We start from the raw sequence: 19243 nt of genomic DNA, 5'->3' as shown, positions 1-19243 counted from the left end.
TTGCTATTTAAATCTCTTTTGCTTGTCTAACAGACATCTAACTCAACATGTCCAAAATGAATTCATACTCTTACCCCCAAACCTGTTCCTCCCATAGCTTTCTCCATCTCAGTTGATGGCAACGCCATCTTCCACTTGCTCAGACCTAAAGCCGTAGAAACATTTTCTTCTCTTTCTTTTGCACCCCACATTTTGTTGGCTCTATCTCCAAAACATAACCAGAATCTGATCACATCACATTACTTCTACTGCTACTGCTCGAGTCTAAACCACCATCATTTCTCTCCTGAGTTACTGCAAGAGCTTCTCAATAGATCACCTTATTTGTATTTTTGTGTTCCTTCCCACAGTCTAGTCTCCGAGAGATCCTTCTGACATATTAGTCAGATCATGCCCCTCCTCTGCTTATGACTTAATGGTTTCCCATTTCACTCTGTAAACGTCAAAGTCCATAGCATTGTACAAAGCCCTAATGAATCAATTCCATTACTTCTGACCTTCTGTCCGACTACTCTTCTCTTCACTTACTCTGTCCCGTCACTCCTGGCTTCCTTGTTGGTCCTCACATTGTTCAGGCACAATTCCATTTTAGGGTCTTTCATTGGTTGATGATTCTATCTGGACTGATCTTCCCTAGGCAATCGAATTGCTAACTCGACCTCACCTTAAAAATCTCCGTGCTAATGTCAACTTCTTCCATGAAGCCCACACTGATCATTCTATTTTGAATTGCAGTCTGCCCCTCCTCCCACTTCAAATCCCTCTTACTTTTTTCTACTTTTGTGTTCATAGTACTTATCACCATCTAACATACTATATACTGCAATTACTGCGTCTATGGTTTAGTATCTAATATCCACCTTCACGGCCACCCTGGCTGAATGTAAGCTCCACAGGGGCAAAAATGTTGCTGTTTTGTTCTCTGATGTAGTCTAGCTTATGCCCAGGACAGAATCTGGCATAAAGTAGTCGTTTAATAAATACTTGAATGAATATACCGACAGAAAGAAGTCCGAAGAACGAGAGAGGCTGAAGCAGTGAACGGAGTAATAAAGCAAGCTATCTAAAATACAGATGGGTATGGGACCAAGCACACACGTGGAATTATCTGTAGCGTTATAACGGCACTTCACAGTTGTATCACTTCCTAACGAAACCATTTCCAGCTATTTCCCCCTAGCCCCTGACGCCGTGCTCTTTGGGAGCCCCTATACAGCACAGACCTTTTAATCATTTCTGAACATCTAGCGTCCATGGAAGTCCCTGGCACATAGTGCTCAGAGAGGTTGTCCGATAAATTAAATGAATATTTCTGTGTGCCAAACAACTACTTTCAAGCTCGTATTCAGAGCACTCTGCGCATCATTCGCTTCTGCAGCGTTCAACCCCTCCCCCGCCCACTCCACAGCGAGACTCTTAGCGACGTCCCGGATTTATGACGTAATAAGACAGCGGCCTTGGGGAAGAGGCGGATTGCGCGAGGACTGGGTCACGTGACCGGATTGGGCGGGGAGTCGGAGTTCATATCCCAGGGTCCTTTATACCTACTTCCTTTTAGTCCCTTTCCGGAGTTCAAGATGTCGAAGCGAGGTGAGGTTTTGGCTTTGGGAGATCGTTCTCCATCTGTTGCGAGGTGGCTGCTGGCCTCGCCGGGAGCGACGGCCATGGGCAGCTGGGGCGCTTTGCTGTGCTCCGGGCCAGAGAGGGAGTGGAGGGACACCGCGAGAGCACTGGGAGAGCTCCCGAAAGTGACGGGGGGGGGATGGAGGGTTGAGTTGGCAGGATCCAGTCGTGATTCTTGATCGAATCCCGCGGGTTCTCTCCGTGCCTAGCGCTGCAGTAATGGGGTTGGAGTTGGACTGGCTTAAGCCCCAGGGTGGGCGACTTGTGCGGTCTCCCGCCTTGCAGGAAAAACTACGTGGTGCAGAAGTTGGATCGAGAATTGAGTCGTCCACGCCCCGTAATCTCAATGTAATATGGTAATAGTGAGGAATTGGCACCTTGCCTTGAGAACTGGGTGACACATGGGGAGGGGGTAAGTGGAGTCCTAGAGAGAGCGAACCTACAGTGTACCGTTTCCCAAAGCACATGGCGAATGAATTTATAGCTTAAGAATGTGAGGGGACCTCCGAACCATGACTGGGCAGTGACCTCTCCTGGCTCCCTTCCTACTTACAGGACGTGGTGGGTCCTCTGGTGCGAAATTCCGGATTTCCTTGGGTCTTCCGGTTGGAGCCGTGATCAACTGCGCTGACAACACAGGTGAGACCCTCGGCTGCACTCTGCCAAATTCCCCCTTTTAAAAGCACTCAATGGGCCTTTTGCTAATGACCCACTGAGCCGTCAAGAAAGGGCAGAGTGAAAACACCGCTTTTGGGTGAAGCAGCAACATGTTGTGTTGTTTTGCTTCAATCGGTGGTGTGACAGGGTTCAACCTGGGGGAGGACTAACTGCTGGGAAATGTGAGTGGAGGGGGAGGCCTTGGAGGTGTTGGGGAAGTGCAGAACTGCCTGATAGGGCCTCAAAAGAAAACCACCAAAAACCATTTTTGTTTATGTCCTTTTATAGGAGCCAAAAATCTGTATATCATCTCTGTGAAGGGGATCAAGGGACGACTGAATAGACTTCCTGCTGCTGGTGTGGGTGACATGGTGATGGCCACAGTCAAGAAAGGCAAACCAGAGCTCAGAAAGAAGGGTGAGTAGAGAGACCAAATCCTCTTTTGGGTCTGTGGAGGGACTTCTCCCTTTATTGGAAAATGGAATAATAGTTTTACCATTCTCTTAAAGCTTGATTTCCTTGGAGAGGCTGTGTGAAATGATCTGCAATTGAAGTTCTCTTCTTGCTTAGAGACCATCCTTTATTCTTGCCCTTTATTCCTTGAGTGTATTTGTCACACTGAACCAGGGTCCATCTTTTAAAATGTAAATCCTATCACTCCCCTACTTCATATATTTACCCTGCCATTTCCCCCAGCAAATCCAGCCACCTCACATACCTACACCTACAGAAACAAAAGCCCTGTCCTTCTGGGATTTACAGTCCATCAGTATGGTTCCTTCCCCAGCTCTCTCCTTTTAGCTCTTGAGTTTTTTGTTCCAACTTATATCTCTTCCTTTGTGCTTCTGATTTCTTGCTGTGCCCCCACCTGGAATATTCTAATTCCAGGCATCTTCAGCTCATTTCCTTGTTGACACCTCTCCTTGCCCCATTCTCTCCTCTTCTCTCCTTTAATCCAGGTGGTAATTTTTGTCTGTGACATTTAGGGTTGTCTCTTCTATGAGAGCAGGTAATGGTCTTTAGTTAGTTGCTGATTCCTTGGCTACAAATGAACATGGTGGTAACAGGTGAGATCACAACCTTAAGACTCATCTCAGGCAAGTTTCCTTTTCAGGAGCCACTAATTTGAAAGGGAATAATTAGATGTAGATGAGATTAACTCAGGGTTGTGACTTGTCAAATGGTTGCTTCTACACGTCTTCTGATAGAAACTAAAACAGCTTCTCGTTGCTTAATCGTGGACTGCCCCCCAAGTTTTCCCACTGGCTGTATGGATTAGAGAGGGAGCCTCAGACACTTCTGACTTGTCCTGCTTTAGGGCTTCTGATACTCAGTGCACTTGACTTTGCAGCTCCTGAACTTTTCTCCTGTGCCTGCTTAGTTTGTCTCTGGCTGGGGATGTTTTGCCTTTCCTGAGAGGTCCTCTTGATACACGGTACACGTGTGACAGGTCTCAGCCATGTATCACAGTTACTCCTTGAAGGCCTGCGTCCCACCCCATACCTAGGTTTTTAGCCTTTTGGTCAGAAATCTTTGACCTCCAATATTCACTTGGGGGCTTGGTAGGCAAGGAATAGCATTGTAGTTAAGCATTGATAAATCAGTGTGTTGATTGGGATCAGCGTGCAACTGGACAGGCTTTTCCTCTTAGAACACTTGCTGGGTCTGATCTGTGACCTGGGGAGCTGTCAGGGAAGGGCAGAACAATTGTCCATCGCTGTGGGTGAGGTGGCAGCAAGATGTGCTGTCTGTCTCAATCAGTTGTGGGACAGACCAGAGAACACTTCATGGTTTTAAAAATAGTTCTGACTTTCCAACTCTTAACTTCTTTTTTTTTTTTTTTTCCTTTTGGCACATGGGCTTAGTTGCTCTGTGGCATGTGGGATCTTCCTGGAGCTGGGATCGAACCCGTGACCTTTGCGTTGGCAGGCGGATTCTTAACCACTGCGCCACATAGGAAGCCCCCAACTCTTAATTTCTTATTTGGTCCTTGTTTCTTCTAAATGAATACAATTGACCCTTGAACAACGAACAACATGGGTTTGAACTGCATGTGTCCACTTATACAGATGTTTTTTCCCCACCAAATATATATTACTGTACTACAGTATCTGAGGTTGGTTGAATCAGCAGATGCAGAGGGTCAGCTATACGTTACACGTGGATTTTAGACTGCACAGAGGGCTGCCACCCCTAACCCTTCCATTTTTCAAGGATCAACTACATCTCCTGGCCTTAGACTTAATTATAACCTGCAGCGATGTGGGAAGGGGCAGGACTGGAGATCTAGAATCCTGGATTCATGTGGCCTTATTTATTCACCAGATTCATTTATCAGAATTGTTATAAGTAGATGAGGGGCCAGTGGAGGAGGTTCTCACTCAGTATTACCTGTCACTCAGTGTGTTTCCCATTGTTAAAAACTCTATCTGTGTACATGGATAGTTCTTGCTTCAAGGATAGCCAAGATCCATGTCCTTAGGAAATCCTCTATTTCCAGTGTCTGATCTTAAATATGGAAATGTAACTATCATTCCTGTTTTACAAGAGGAAAACTTGAACTCCAGCAGACTAAGTAACTTGTTCAAGGTATCCAAGCTGTTATCAATGAGGATTTAAATCCAAGTTTGTCTGACTCTAGTTCTTTCAAGTGCAGTAGATGCTTTGCTTTGAATGTCTGGGGAAGTGTTCACTTTAGAGCAGGTAGGTTTTAAAAAGCTACTTATGATCCTGGAAAACAGTTCCTCAAAAAGTTAAAAATAGAGTTGATTAAATAAGAAATACAAGTTGAATTTCAGTTACACAACTCTTAGACCTCTGAGAGGTGATCATTTTTTAGTATTTTGTTGTATCTCCTGTTTTCCAGCATAAATGGGACCATTACCTTCCCGTAACCCTTTTTTCCTTCACAGAAGAGTGTCTTGCGTATAAAAAAAATTACAGAAGTACATTTCATTTTAAATGATTCTGTTCTGTGCCTGTGCCATGAGATATTTAGGTTTTAAGTCCAGGTTTTGCTGTAAAACAGCATGTGTCCTGCAGTTAGAAAGACATGAAGTGCTAATCTTTAGATCAAGGTATGTAGTTAGAGGTTTTGCTATAAATTGGGATGGAATATTGCATAATGAGGAGTTAATAGCTTGGTCTCTCCACTCATTCAGTGTGAGGAGGGTCCTATTCCCAATTCTATGACATTAGGATCTTAACAGTTCCTACCTCTTGAGTGAAGTGGGGAAAAGTATTGAAAGTGCTTAGCAAGTTTCCTGCTGGTGTGTTGCTAATTGTCCTAGACTTGCAAGGAAATGCAGGCAGTTTGGACTTGAAAAGGGTAAGTCTTTCCTTAAGGGGTGATTGGTGTTTACGTGTCTCTCACACTTGATTTTAGGAAATGAAAAGCTAATGAGTATGCATTCTGTCCAAATGGGAAATGTTGGAGAGCTAGACAAGGTATAAATTGCTTTCTCGTAGTACTGGGACCTGACATGTTAAATGACAGCTGTTTTTTTTTTTCCCCTTCCCAGTACATCCAGCAGTGGTAATTCGACAACGAAAGTCATACCGGAGAAAAGATGGTGTGTTTCTTTATTTTGAAGATAACGCAGGGGTCATAGTAAACAATAAAGGCGAGATGAAAGGTAGGAAAGAATCCACATTGTTGTTAGGCTTTTGAGATTGGATGATTTTACTTAAGGAGTGCAAGGAAAGGGCCCTTTGAGCTTGTTTGTCACTTCATTCTTTTCTGCAGGTTCTGCCATCACAGGACCAGTTGCAAAGGAATGTGCAGACTTGTGGCCCAGGATTGCATCCAATGCTGGCAGCATTGCATGATTCTTCAGGGTATTTGTAAACAAAATAATAAAAAGTATTTGCTCGCGATGCTTGCCTTCCTGTTTATTTCTGCGTCACTCTTCTTGACACCATCTAGCCCTTACCCCCTTTGTAAAATAAAACTACCCAGTGCAGACTTCTGTGGGCATGTGTAAAAGAAGATAAACAGTCCTTGCACTTGTCAATGTGCAGACTTTGGGTACTTTGTGATTTCTACTGTAAAAAACTTGAGTTTCTTAGTTCTTGAAATAAATTGCAGGTGGTGGATACTGCTTGGTGACAGGTTACACCAGGTAACTACCCTGTAGTGAGAAAGGTATTTGAAATAAGGTAGAGTGTATGGTCAGGTCCTGAACACTCATGGAGTTCAAGGAGTGACCTGCGTAGGAACCAGGTACATACATGTATATAGATGTGCTTTTGCAGTTACAGGTTTTCTTTGGGTAAGTTAGCACAGAAATGAGTTTATATTTGTAAAACCTAACACATGGTAATTACTCTCATGGAAGATGACTAAGTTGTTAGTATCTGCAATTTTTTGCTATCAGAATATTTTCAACACAGTGGTCATATATCTGCCAAACCCTAGTTTGAGAATAAAAGATGTTGGAATGCTAGTACAGCAGGCATGAACCCTAGCAAATTCTGCCTGAAGGTACTGAACACTGTACCTTTCTTTCCAAGCCATGAGAGTTAATTTAGGTGACATTCAGGGTCTGGGGAAAATGGCCCCTCAGCTGGTTTGGATCAATAGTGTGGCCTAACAATTTTGGAAGAGGATTTTTACATTAAAGTTTGTTCACATATCTAGTATCTGAAATTTGTTTTATGTGTAAGATTGGGTACAATGAAAGGTAGGGTATGTGTAAAGACCCTAGCACATAGTCACTTTGGGAGATAACTTCCCTTTTGTCCTTCAGATAGAATGTACCTGTGGAGGTGGGACCCAGGCATCAGGACTTTTAAAGTCTCCCCAAGAGATTCCAAGGTGCAGCCAAGATCAAGGACCAGTCCTCTGTCTAGTCTGAGTCAGTCTTGGTTTTAGGAATTATTAAATCCAGAAGTGTAAAATAGATCTGTGTTCCTCCCATACCCCGTCCTCCAGGCTGGTGGATTGCAAGTGTGATATGAAGTCCCCAGGTACTCTATCCTATTGTGTTCTATGAAATTTCTCACCTTCCTACTTCAAATGTGAGATGTGAGAACTGGGCTATCATCCCCACCTGCTCACGTCGCCCCGCCCTGCCCCTTTAAGTCCTCCAATGTTCTTTCCAGGTTCTTTTCACATTTTAATAGAATGGCCTTGGGCCTTCCCTGGTAGCACAATGGTTAAGAATCTGCCTGCTAATGCAGGGGACATGGGTTCAATCCCTAGCCCAGGAAGATGCCGCGGAGCAACTAAGCCTGCGCACCACAATTACTGAGCCGTGCTGTAGAGTCTGCGAGCCACGGCTAGTGAGTCCATGCTCTGCAACTACTGAAGCCTACACTAGACCCTGTGCTCCTCAACAAGGAGAAGCCACTTGTAATGAGCCTGCGCAACACAACGAAAAGTAGCCCCTGCGCAGCAATGAAGATGGAACGCAGCCAATAAATAAAAGTAAATAATTAAAAGAATGGGATCAAACTATAGACTTCCTTATAATTTCAAATTTGATTTAATAGGAGCTTGCCTGTCATAGTGTAGAAAGATTATATATGCTAAGTATTGAGATTCCAGGATTGGTGATTATGTGTAGGTATAATGCAGCCTTTTTCTCTCTCTTTTTTTGGCACACGGGCTTAGTTGCTCCGCGGCATGTGGGATCTTCCTGGAGTTGGGATCGAACCCGTGACCTCTGCATTGGCAGGCGGACTCTCAACCACTGCACCACCTAGGAAGCCCCAGCCTTTTTCTAATTAATACATGTGCCTTTGTTTAATAGCAGTACTAGTAACATAAAAGAATTCCTGTAAAATAATAGCACCTCAGAGTTCGTGTGAAGAGCAGAGGAATTTGTATAAGGCACTTTGATATGCAGAACATCTATAAAGCATCTATATAAGGGTTTATTATTCAAGGGGACAATTTGGGAAGTAAAAAATATAAAGAAGGAAAGAAAATTCACTTGTAACAACAATAACTAGAGAAAATCATTGGTCAAGTTTTGCTGTATCCTATCATATATACATAAGATTAGCCAGAGGGAAAAAGTATGGTAATGTGTGTCAACTTACTGTTTTGTTGGTTTTTTAAATTTAACGGGAGGAGGAATATTAGCTGAAAAGAATTGGGTGGGGAGGGGAGATGTGCTTTAAGTGGATTTACTGGAAATCGGGAGATCTGAATTTTGTTTCTGGATCGGCCACTAAATGGATTTAGGGAATATTCCAGCATTTCTGAGCTTCAACTTCCAGCTCTTTAAAATGAGAGTTGGAAGTAGGTGCTATCTGAACTCTTTCTGACCCATTCTGGGTACAAGCTTTTCAAGGGAACTGGGTTTGGGAAATGTATATAATGAAGTGGGAGAGAGAACTTTGCTCTTAAAAGGAAAACGTGGTTCCCGCACAGCCCTGAGAGGCCACCCCGTAGGATGGGGACAATAGGGTTTGTGTCACAGGGGTCTTTTACATCACGTAACAATGCGCGGGGAAGCCCCCACCTTGGACCCTCCGCTCCCGCCAGAAAAGCCCTCTGAGGCTGCGGTGGTTAGGATGGCGCACTTTTGCGCGTGCCCTTTGCGGCTGGAGAAGGGCTTCATCTTGGATGGGGTGGCCGTGAGCAGCATGGCTCGCACCTATGAGCACGTGAGGCCCAAGCTCTGGTCGGCGATTCCGCCCTACAACGCGCAGCAGGACTACCACGCCCGCCGGTACTTCCGGAGCCGCGTGGTTCCGCCCATCTTGAGGAAAAATGATCAGGTACAGACAGGAGCGCCCCGGAGCACCCCAACTGTCGGTGCCCGCAGAGCCTGGCCCTGGTGGCGGGGCAGACTTCCCAGATCCGGGCGTCTCCCGCCAGCGCCCTCCCCACCAGGGAGGCTCCCCAACTCGCACCCTCTCAGTTTTCTGAATGAAACCCTGGAACTGGTGGAGGCGGGGGACAGGTGTTGAGCACTGGCTCACTGAACTCACAGAACCGCGCTTCACACCTGGACTTGACAATGGTCTCATTTTGGGTTTCTGCAAGACTCTGCCAAGCAAATGGATTTCGTTGTCCTTTTTGGCGTCACGGATCCACCGTTTGGGGTGACCTCCCGCCGCAAGTTCTCTAAAAGCCCGACCATCAGCGAGCAAGATAAAGAACGGCGGAGGCCCCCAGGCGAGGTGCCCTCGGTCCGCTGACGTCATAGTTCACGGGGGGGGGGGGGGGCTGGCTCGCGGGGCAACCTTCCATGAGTCAACTGGAAGGAAACCTCCCAAACCTTCGCGGCCCTCGCTTACTCCGCAGGCCTTTTCCCTCGTCGGTGTTGCCCCTCCCCCACAGAGCACTTCCCCAGGATCAAAGATTCTCAGGCTATCATAGGCTGACAGCTGCAATTTTTTTTCAACACTTTTGCTTCCAATTTTTGTGTCTATAATACATGTCAGTGACATGGGGAGGGGAGGACTTAATGCAGGTTATTCTGTGAACACATCTTGGGAGTTTTTGTGGTCTCGGGTGTTTGTGTGTGTGCGTATGGGTTCAGTACATGCGTATGGACGTTCGCATCCGTGCGTGCCGTGTTTGTGTGTGTGTGCTGTCTACTCGTGTAATGTTTGTAGCAGAAGGAGCCAGAATCTGGGGGAAAACTCAAGAGTTTAAAAGCTTGAAAAATAGTATGGTGCACACACTTTGTGTGTGCAGTTTGGTAAGTATTCTTTAAGCGTCATACCCACCATTTGTGGTAGGTATTATTTTCGTTTAAATGAAGATCATGTTTATTGAAACTTTAGTATGCCAGGCCCTTTATTTGAAAGCCCTTTATATCTCACTTAAATTTCAAAGCAACTCCCCTTTTACTGGTGAGGAAATTGGGGTCCAAAAAAGCTGTGTCATTGACCTAAGGTCACACAACTTGTTAGGGGCAGAGCTGGAATTAGAACCAGTCTCTCTGGCATCAGACATTGAGCTCTTAACTGCCAAGCTACACTGCCTCTCCCTGAAAGGCAATAGGTCACTAAGTATATTTAATCTGTCTGGGCCTGTTACCCCTGGCTGTGACCTCTCCCTCCCCCCAACAAGCCAGGAGGCAGGAGCTGGACTATGCATCTCTCTGCACCAGGGCTGACAGTCTTCTGCATTTTCTCCCTCACTCTCAGGATCATGGCGGTACAGGACGGGATGGCTGGATGGTGGATTATTTCCATATCTTCGGGCAAGGACAGAGATACCTCAACAGGAGAAACTGGGCCGGGGCAGGCAAGTGCCACCTCCCTTTCCAGTGTCACCATGGTCCCACCTAGGAAGAGTGGTGTGCCTTCCAGAGAGAGAAACTGAGCCATAAAGAGACCTGGTGGGGGGAAGAGACCCAGGGTGTGACTGGATCCTCCAGCTTTTCTTCTCACACACGAGCAGATGGTGTCACAGTGCTCCCTAATAGTTACTGGGCACCCACTGTATGTCAGATGCTTTTTACCCTCAGAGTATCCTCAGGTTACTGCCAGGGAAACTGAGCTTTAGGGAGTTCAAATGATTTGCTAAGAAGGGCTGAGCTGGGATTGGAATTCCACTCTTTCCAACAAAAGCCTGTGTTCTTCTCACTGCTCCCAGAGCTGGTTGTGTCCTGCTCACTCTCCAGGCCCAATTTAGCAACAGGAGGAAAAGGGAGAGTTGAGAGCTGTTTTTCTGGCAGCGTGAGCCCTCCTCCTCCCACCCTAACTCCACCACCCTTTGGCCACATTCTAGTCACAAGACCCCTTGTGCCATTGGCCAAATTGAGCTCATCCATTTTCTCCAGATGGGTCAGATGCAGGCGTGAAATTTTCTGAGTTCTCCTGGGAGCAAGGCAAGTTCAGCCAAGCCCAGAATTTTCTGGGCCTTCCCATCCCAGCACGTATCATTCATGCTATTCCTGCATGCTATTCCTAGTATAAGGTTTGGTTTCCAGGATGCCATCTGTCTCCTCTACCTCACCAACCCTTGGCTTTTCAGGATTGAGGGTTCAGCTGGGACATGGGAGCACAGTGACTATACCTGGCTTGGCCCTCCTATACCAGCCCCATGGGAGTGGGGAAAGCAAGTGGGGGTTGAATACAGGCTCAGGGCCCTCTCTCTGTCCCTCAAGGGCATTCCCTCCAGGAGGTGACCGGGCATGACCACTATAATGCCAATCTGAAAGCCACCCAGGGGTTCAATGGTCGGTTTGGCTATCGCCGGAACACCCCAGCCCTCCGCCAGCACCCATCTGTCTTTGGAGAGGTCACCCAGTTCCCTCTCTTCTAACAGCAGCTCTTCTCTTCACACTCCTCGACCTGAATTTCTAAGACAGATGTGTATGTGAACTCTCATTGTTATTTTATATTAAAACTTTTGTGTGTGTGCCTCCAAGTGTGCTGTTTCTTCCCTGAGGCTGGGGTAGGGGGCAAGCTAGTTTCACCACCCTATGGAGGAGGTGGTAGGAGGAAGGGCATCACAGGCTGTGCCCTTAAACTCCATGCAAACTGAGTGCCAGGCTTGAAAGGAGAGGCCTTAGATCTCCCCTGCCGCTGTGATGAGGAGGAACCACACTACTTAAGCCCTCATCCAAGCTCCTCCCCAGGCATCAGCAGGGCCCAGGGCAGAAAGCTGGCTACTGTTTCCATCAAGAAGGGAGCAGGCAGTGCAGCCACAGGGATTGGCGTCAGTCGGCCTGAGAAGGAGTTGCTAATTTTCCTGAGTCATCCCATCCAAAAGAACTGACATCTTCCTTCTCCTTCCCACCCTGAATTCATCAAAAGGCAGGGGATGCGCAGGATGATGCCTGGGGCTGAGGATTCTGACACAGTAATGTGGTGTTTGTGGGAGCTTTCTCTACTAATGCTATGTCAGTTTCCTTTTCAGCGAGTTTCCAGCGTGTCATTTTTCAAGTGCTCCCACCCAGTTTATTGGTGGCCAAGAGAAAAGCCAAAGCAGATGATGGATACAAAAGAAGGTGGGGCTTTAGAATACAAAACTTACTGGAATTCTAGAGTGGGTGGAACCTGTTTGTATTGAGTCACCATAAGTAGACAAGGAAGAGACTCCATATAGGTCATGGGGGTATAGCTCAGGGGCAGAGCATTTGACTGCAGATCAAGAGGTCCCCGGTTCAAATCCGGGTGCCCCCTTCTCCCTTTAACTTTTACTTTCATTAAGTGGAAGTGAGTAAATACTTCTCCACCCCCAGCCCCAGGGTTACTAGAGGAGGAAGACAAGAATTCTCAACAGATTCTTGTCCAGAAATACTACTTACTCCCCCACTCCAAAACAACCACTGAGAACAGATCCCTGGAGGACTCCATTGGGCTTTCAATTAAGATGAAGTCCATAAGGAAGTTCTTAATCTAAGATCTGAGCACTGTGAACACAATTTAGCAATATGATGTATGACAGAGTAAAGATAAAGGTGTTAGTACAGCATGTATTGTTGAGAGCGTAGTACGCGCAAGGCTGTGGTGAATTAAAAGATGAAAGAGGCCAGTTGTCCTCAGGGAGCTTTCGGTCTAGTGGAAATTGACACATTCACACACAGCCCTCAGAGGAAGAGCACTTCCTCTTTTCTTGCAGCTCAAGAAAGAGATATCTTTCAAAAAGACCTATCAAAGGGACTTCCCTGGTGGTCCAGTGGTTAAGGCTCTGTGTCCCCAGTGTAGGGAGTTGTGGGTTTGATCCCTTGTGGGAGACCGAAGATCCCACGTGCTGTGTGGCTAAAGAAATCTTTAAAAAGACATATCCACTTTTTCTAGATATAATTTAGAAACCCAGCTCAGTCTTGTCCCTAGACGTCTCCACTGCTGGTGCCACCAACCCTAGGCACATCTTCAGGACAATTCCTTGAGTTTGAAAATGCCAAGTGGAAGCATTTGATTGGCTGAGCCGTGGTCTGACATGCATGTGATTTTCCTCCAGGAAGGGGAGAAGGTGATTGCCTCACCAAGGTTGACAACACAAGGTATTACCCCAAACCGAAGGGGTGTTTGGATGTAAAAATGAATGCATCACTGCTGTGCCTTTTTTCCTCCTTGAAGAAGCCACTGTAAGGAGAGAGCATGATAAGTTATGAATTTCAGTCCTGGCAGTCAAGGGTTTGCTTTCTCATACCCCTTTATCTCCCATTTGCTAAAACTAAATCTCAATTTTGTATTACATCCTGTTCACATTTTATCATGATCATGTAAATACAATTTACTGTTGAGTCCATCCATGTATACTGTGATAGAATTTCTTTTCTTGAAAACTTTTCTGAAGAAAATTACCTCCTTTTCTCATTTGCGTATTTTTCTTTGTGCCTGTTGGTAATTTGAACTTCAACAGCCTCACAGTACAATTACTCACCTGGTTCAAACCTACCAAATTAATTTCTCAAGGCAGTCCTCCTGACCCCCTCCATCCTTCTGTTTCAGCCTGTTTAGACTTCCCACACAGCTTGGGGAGCCTTGGGAATTCCCATTCCCTTTCCTGTGTGTTGGATTCTCACTGTTTCCTGGCCAATGTCTTCCTTTTTCTTAGTTTCCTTCTTTGTATGGTGGAAAATACCCCCTAGGAGCTTCCTGAGAAAAATTATATGGGAGGCAAAATTCTTGAGTCCTGGCATGTTTGAAAATATTTTTATTTTACTTAAACACCTGAGAGATAGTTTGGGAATAAAATTATTGCTGAGAAATTTTTTTCCCAGAAGCTTGAAAATCATTGTCTTCTAGCTTCTCTTGCTAGGTTTGATGTCATTCTTATTTCCATATGTGACTGTTTCTCTCTGTAAAATCTTAGAATCTTTTTTCCTGAGGTTCTGAAGTTCTCCAGTGATGTATTTGGTGGTCCCTTTCTTTTTTTTTTTAAATTCATTTATTTATTTATTGGCTGTGATGGGTCTTTGTTGCTGTGTGTGGGCTTTCTCTAGTTGTGGAGAGTGGGGGCTACTCTTCATTGCTGTGTGCAGGCATCTCATTGTGGTAGCTTCTCTTGTTGCAGAGCACAGGCTCTAGGCTGCGCGGGCTTCAGTAGTTGCAGCACATGGACTCAGTAGTTGTGGCGCACAGGCTTAGTTGCTCCGTGGCATGTGGGATCTTCCCGGACCAGGGCTTGAACCCCTGTCCCCTGCATTGGCAGGCAGATTCTTAACCACTGTGCCACCAGGGAAGCCCTGGTGGTCCCTTTCTATCTGAGATTCAAATCCTGTCTTCAGTTTTATTATTTCTTTGATACTTTTATTCTCCATTGTTTGCTCATTTGGGGACTTATCTTTTCTCTCCTACTGTTCCTTTGTCGCTCTCTTTTTTTCCCCCTACTGTCTTTTTGTTATACTTTCTAGGAGATTTCCTCATATTATCTTCCCCTTTTTTGTTAGCTCTTTGATTTCAGTTTTCACATAGTTCCAGTTGCTACTTTGTTATTACATTCTGTTCTAATTTTATACATACAGGTTATTCTCTTGTTTCTTTAAAATTATGGTTGTTTCTGAAGTATTTTTCTTCTCCAAGTATTCTCTATTTTTCCTCAGTGTCCTTTTTGCTGCTGTTTCCTTTGGTTTGGGATTCTTGTATTGAGAGCATTCACCAAATAACTGGCACTCCATAGGGTAATGGCCACTGGAAGCTCTGTGTTCTTGAGTAGGGCTTGCTGACTGGTGGACTTCCTTGTGGGGACTCCAGCGTGAGCCAGCCTTTTCATTTGGGAACTTCCAAATGTCTGTAGCTGTGGATCACCATCCCCTATTCCTTGGGTCATTTAGTTTCTCCACAGAAAAATTCTGAGAACTCCTGCCTGGGATATACAACCTTGATGCTGGTATCTGGGGAGTAGAACAAGGAGGAGGAGGAGAATTAGTGGCCCCAGTTTTTAATAAGCATACTTTCACTTAATTCCTACTGCCATTCTGAAAGCCATTGGCCACCAAGGGCTGGAAGTGAAGGGGTCTCACAGGTTCAGTCGTTCCAACAAATCTTTCACATTTGGGACTGGGAATAGAGATTAAGGATCTTAACTGCTCTTTATACAGACTTTCACCAAAATTCCCTATTTGCAGTTTACCTGGTGGTGACAAGGTCCTAGCTTTCCCAGGATTCCTCAAGTATCAATCAGTCCTTTTCTCTGTCCCTCTCCACAGTGGAAACCACCATTCCACTTTCTGTCTGTATGAATTTGAGTACTCTAGTACCTCACATAAGTGGAATCATACAGTATTTGTCTTTTGTGTCTGGCTTATTTCACTTAGCATAAAGTCTTTAAGATTATTCCATGTTGTGTCAGGTGTCAGAATTTCATTCCTTTCTAAGGGTGAATTATATATATATATATATGAACCCTTTGTTTATCCATCCATCAATGGACACTTGCGTTGCTTCCCTCTTTTGCTGCTGTGTGTAATGCTACTGTGAACAGTAGGAACAGAATGTACAAATATCTATTTGCGCGCCTTCAAATTCTTTGGAGTATATATTCTGACGTGGAATTGTTGGGTCATATGGTAATTCTATATTTGATTTTTTGAGGAGCTGCCATATACCTAGAGCTATTTTTAAACTATTGATGCCTAGTGGGACCCAGGCCTCCAGATTTGTTTCTTTACCTCCCAGGTCACTTTAATGTGCACTCAAGATGGAGACGCATCGCCAGAGCCGCCATTTAGGTTTCAGCTTCCTCTTCTCTGCTACATCACACCCCCTACTCCAGCCACCGCTTTCCATCTTCGAAAACGGACACAGCTCTTCTGTTCCCTCTCCAGTTCTCTTTGTCCTTGTCAGGTTATACATGCTATTATTTTGGCAGAGTTTTGGGAGGGAGTGGAGCTAAAGGCACATGTTACATGTTTGTTTCTCTATGATCATTATTTTTAAATGGATTTTTCAGTGTGTGTGCATGTGACCTATCTCTTGAGTTGAAATTCCTTAGGAGCAACCACTTTGCTGTGCTTGTGCTCTCTTTGCAGTGGCCAGGAAACAGTTTTTTTCCCTGCTCCCATTCATTCATTCATTCCTTTGTTCATGTAGCCACAGTATAGAACACCTACTGCATGCTAGGCACACGCTGGGTGCTCCATGTAGGACAGCAGTTGTTGGCAAACAACAGGCATAACTCTACCAACATATATATTTGGTCAGATGAAGGCTGTCTTCAGTTGCTTGCCCTTTCCGTTGTCTCTTTGTTTTGATACATGCCAGGACAATATTCAAAGTAGCTTTCAACACACCTAGCCATCTCCACCTTTTAACCTTACTCATTAAAAGGCCACCCTTTCAATTAAGTGTTGCAACACAATAGAATTTGGACTTCTTACGGCAGGACCAGAACCTTTCATTACCCAGCAGGAGGCCCAACCTCAAGTCCTACTGTTCGCTATACAATCACTACACCTTTTCTGTCTCTTCACAGTTTCCAGGAAACGTGGTGGCTTCGGGTCCAATTCTACCCAGTGTTGCTGAGGAAGTTTTTGAGAAAGGTCAACTGAAACTGGCCTTAATTAATTAATTAATGATCAAAGTGTAGAAGAAGGGACCTGCTGTCCCCTCCTTTTGCTCTCTCAGGGCCCCAGAGAGTACTGCCTTATAACATTCAGAAGGAATGTCTGTTACTGGATGATGCAACGCACTGGTGCGGGTCAGAACTCCATGGTGGAGTATTTGACCACGACGCAGCTGGTCCCTATTTCAATTTTGTTTTCTTCCCGAGAAATACCAGCCCCCCTCTATTTCTGAGAGACAACTTAAACCCAATTGGCATCACTTTTAGAGGCTTGTTTGTAGATTGGTAACTGAAATGCTTTTATGTCCCTTCCTTTGCCACTTAGTAAGAATTGCTTAAGTGGATGGAGTCTGTGCCACACACTCAGTGCTGTATTTTAGCTTCAAATCTTGTACCTCAGTTTGCACCAAGGGTGGGATGGGTGTACAGGTATGTACACTTTGAGAGCAACTAGATGACAGGTCACAAAAAGCACTGAACCACAGAGTGAAAAAATGATTCCCTTTTCAATTCTTGTTTGTTCCTGAGTAACTTAAGGGAAAAGTTTTATTTGGTGTCAGCTAACACTTCTGAATCCTCTCTTTTTTTAATCAAAGAGAGCAGATGTAACTATCTAGCTAGTGGTTTTTTTGTTTGTTTGCTTTTTTGTTTTTTTTGTTTTGGCTGCACCATGAGGCAGACTCTTGGCCATGAAAGCATGACATCCTAACCACTGGACTGCCACAGAATTCCCTAGCTAGTGTTTAATAATATTGTATTTGATTTTCCTTTCTATTTATGGCAAGTGATACTGATTTTCTTTTTGTAATGACATCTTTATTGGTATAATTCATATTTGATACAATTTACCTATCAAACATGCACAATTCAATTGTTTTCAGTATATTTATAGAGCTGTGCAACCATCACCACAAGCAATTGTAGAATATTTTCATCACCCTCAAAAGAAACCCCATACCCATTAACAATCACTCCCCATTTCCTCCAACCTATCCATCACTAGGCAACCACTGATCTACTTTTTGTCTGTATAGATTTTTTTAAAATATCTATTATTTATGTATTTTATTTTCGGTTGCATCAGGTCTTAGTTGCGGCATGTGGGACCTTCATTGAGGCATGTGGGCTCTTCACTGCAACGCACGGGGCTTCTCTTTTGTTGTGGCGTGCAGCTTTTTTCTCTCTCTAGTTGTGGCATGCAGGCTCCAGGGAGCATGGCCTCTGTAGTTTGTGGCACACAGTCTCTCTAGTTGAAGTGCGTGAGCTCAGAAGTTGTGGCACGCAGGCTTAGTTGCCCCGCAGCATGTGGGGTCTTTGTTCCCTGACCAGGGATGGAACTTGAGTCCCCTGGAAAGTAAGGCAGATTCTTTACCACTGGACCACCAGGGAAACCCCTGTCTCTATAGATTTGCCTATTCTAGACATTTCATATAAATTGAATCATATAACGTGCTCTTTTGTGACTGGCTTCTTTGACTCAGTGTACTGGTTTTCAAGGTTCATTCATGTTGTAGCAGGTATCAGGACTTCACTCTTTTTTATGGCCATATAATATTCCATTGCATGGATGTACCACTTATCTAGCCACTCATCATTTGATGGATATTTGGGTTGTTTACATATGTTGGCTCTTATGAATAATGCTGTTGTTGTCAAAGAAAAAAATTAGTCCTTTGATCTCAGAAAGAAATGGAAAACTCTATTCAAGTCAAATCAAGCATTAAAACCCAGGAACAGCCTCCAAGAAAGCTGAGAACTCCTCTGCCCATTAGAGGTCAAAGCACAGTTATATAGGGTTTTGAGACTGAGGCCAGTACGTTAAACGACAATTTACACAATCCAGGTCTACAAGTACAAAGCAAGTAGTGGGTGGGTCACTGATCACAAGATTAAGAGGGAACGTTATCTCCTAAGGAGTTGTGACCCTTGATGAGATTAAGAAGGAATGTTATCTCTAAAGAGATCTGGGTAATGCAGATGCACAATGCACACTAAAGGGGAGGGCAGCAGGCCCAAATGGGCAAAGAAAAGTTTTATGTTTAATCTTTTCTCATCTTGCTATAAAATATGAGTTTTATTTCATCACTATGAATATTCATGTACAAGTTTTTGTATGGATATGTGTTGCCATGTAACCTACGCATACACTCAGGAGTGGACTTGTTGGGTCATATGGTGATGTTACTGAAAGTGGGGTCCGGCTGCTCACCGCTCAAAAGCCAATACAGAGGCAAGGTTGGTGGAAAGGAAAATTTGCTTTATTTTGGATGCTGGCACCTGGGGTGAGGGCAGACTCCTGTCCAAAGGCTGACTCTCCCCACTGACAATCTGTGGGCAAGAGCTTTTATAGACGGAGGGAGGGGGCTACATGCAGAAAGCTCTGACAGTCATCTTGAAATTGGTCACAGGATGGTCTGACCAGTATCATCTTGATTGTTTTAAATACAGTTAATCTTCAGTTCCAGGATCAGTGTGTTGCTATTTCCTTGAGGCCAGTTCTTGGAACTGTGGCAGCTTATATCATGGCTATAGTCTGGT

The 19243-nt window shown here is 44.8% G+C and overlaps 2 protein-coding genes and 2 non-coding genes across 5 annotated transcripts; all 4 read left to right on the top strand.

Moving 5' to 3' along the window:
- Positions 1–1504: 1504 nt before the first annotated feature.
- Positions 1505–6156, top strand: RPL23 (ribosomal protein L23). The gene is made up of 5 exons (XM_057716776.1): positions 1505–1590; positions 2179–2262; positions 2569–2697; positions 5802–5915; positions 6026–6156. Exons 1-5 carry the CDS (start codon positions 1578–1580, stop codon positions 6106–6108), a joined length of 423 nt encoding a protein of 140 aa, XP_057572759.1. The 5' UTR covers positions 1505–1577; the 3' UTR covers positions 6109–6156.
- LOC130841106 (small nucleolar RNA SNORA21) lies at positions 2294–2429 on the top strand. The gene has a single exon (XR_009050147.1). It is a non-coding gene; the product is annotated as a small nucleolar RNA SNORA21 (small nucleolar RNA).
- A 2646-nt stretch (positions 6157–8802) lies between the features above and the next one.
- Positions 8803–11606, top strand: SPMAP1 (sperm microtubule associated protein 1). 2 transcript variants are annotated; one of them, XM_057716774.1, is made up of 3 exons: positions 8803–9009; positions 10390–10489; positions 11355–11606. In XM_057716774.1, the coding sequence occupies exons 1-3, from the start codon at positions 8803–8805 to the stop codon at positions 11510–11512; spliced, it is 465 nt and encodes a 154-aa protein (XP_057572757.1). In that variant the 3' UTR covers positions 11513–11606. The 2 variants fall into 2 exon arrangements, with proteins under 2 accessions (XP_057572757.1, XP_057572758.1); XM_057716775.1 differs by lacking the exon at positions 8803–9009 and adding an exon at positions 9563–9938.
- Positions 11607–12303: 697 nt separating this feature from the next.
- On the top strand, positions 12304–12375 carry TRNAC-GCA (transfer RNA cysteine (anticodon GCA)). Its single transcript has one exon. It is a non-coding gene; the product is annotated as a tRNA-Cys (tRNA).
- The last annotated feature ends 6868 nt before the right edge of the window (positions 12376–19243 follow it).

Source organism: Hippopotamus amphibius, chromosome 17, assembly GCF_030028045.1.
Source record: "Hippopotamus amphibius kiboko isolate mHipAmp2 chromosome 17, mHipAmp2.hap2, whole genome shotgun sequence".
NCBI lineage: Eukaryota > Metazoa > Chordata > Mammalia > Artiodactyla > Hippopotamidae > Hippopotamus > Hippopotamus amphibius.
Note: the sequence above shows the minus strand (reverse complement) of the source record. Positions and strands in the feature narration are given on the sequence as shown.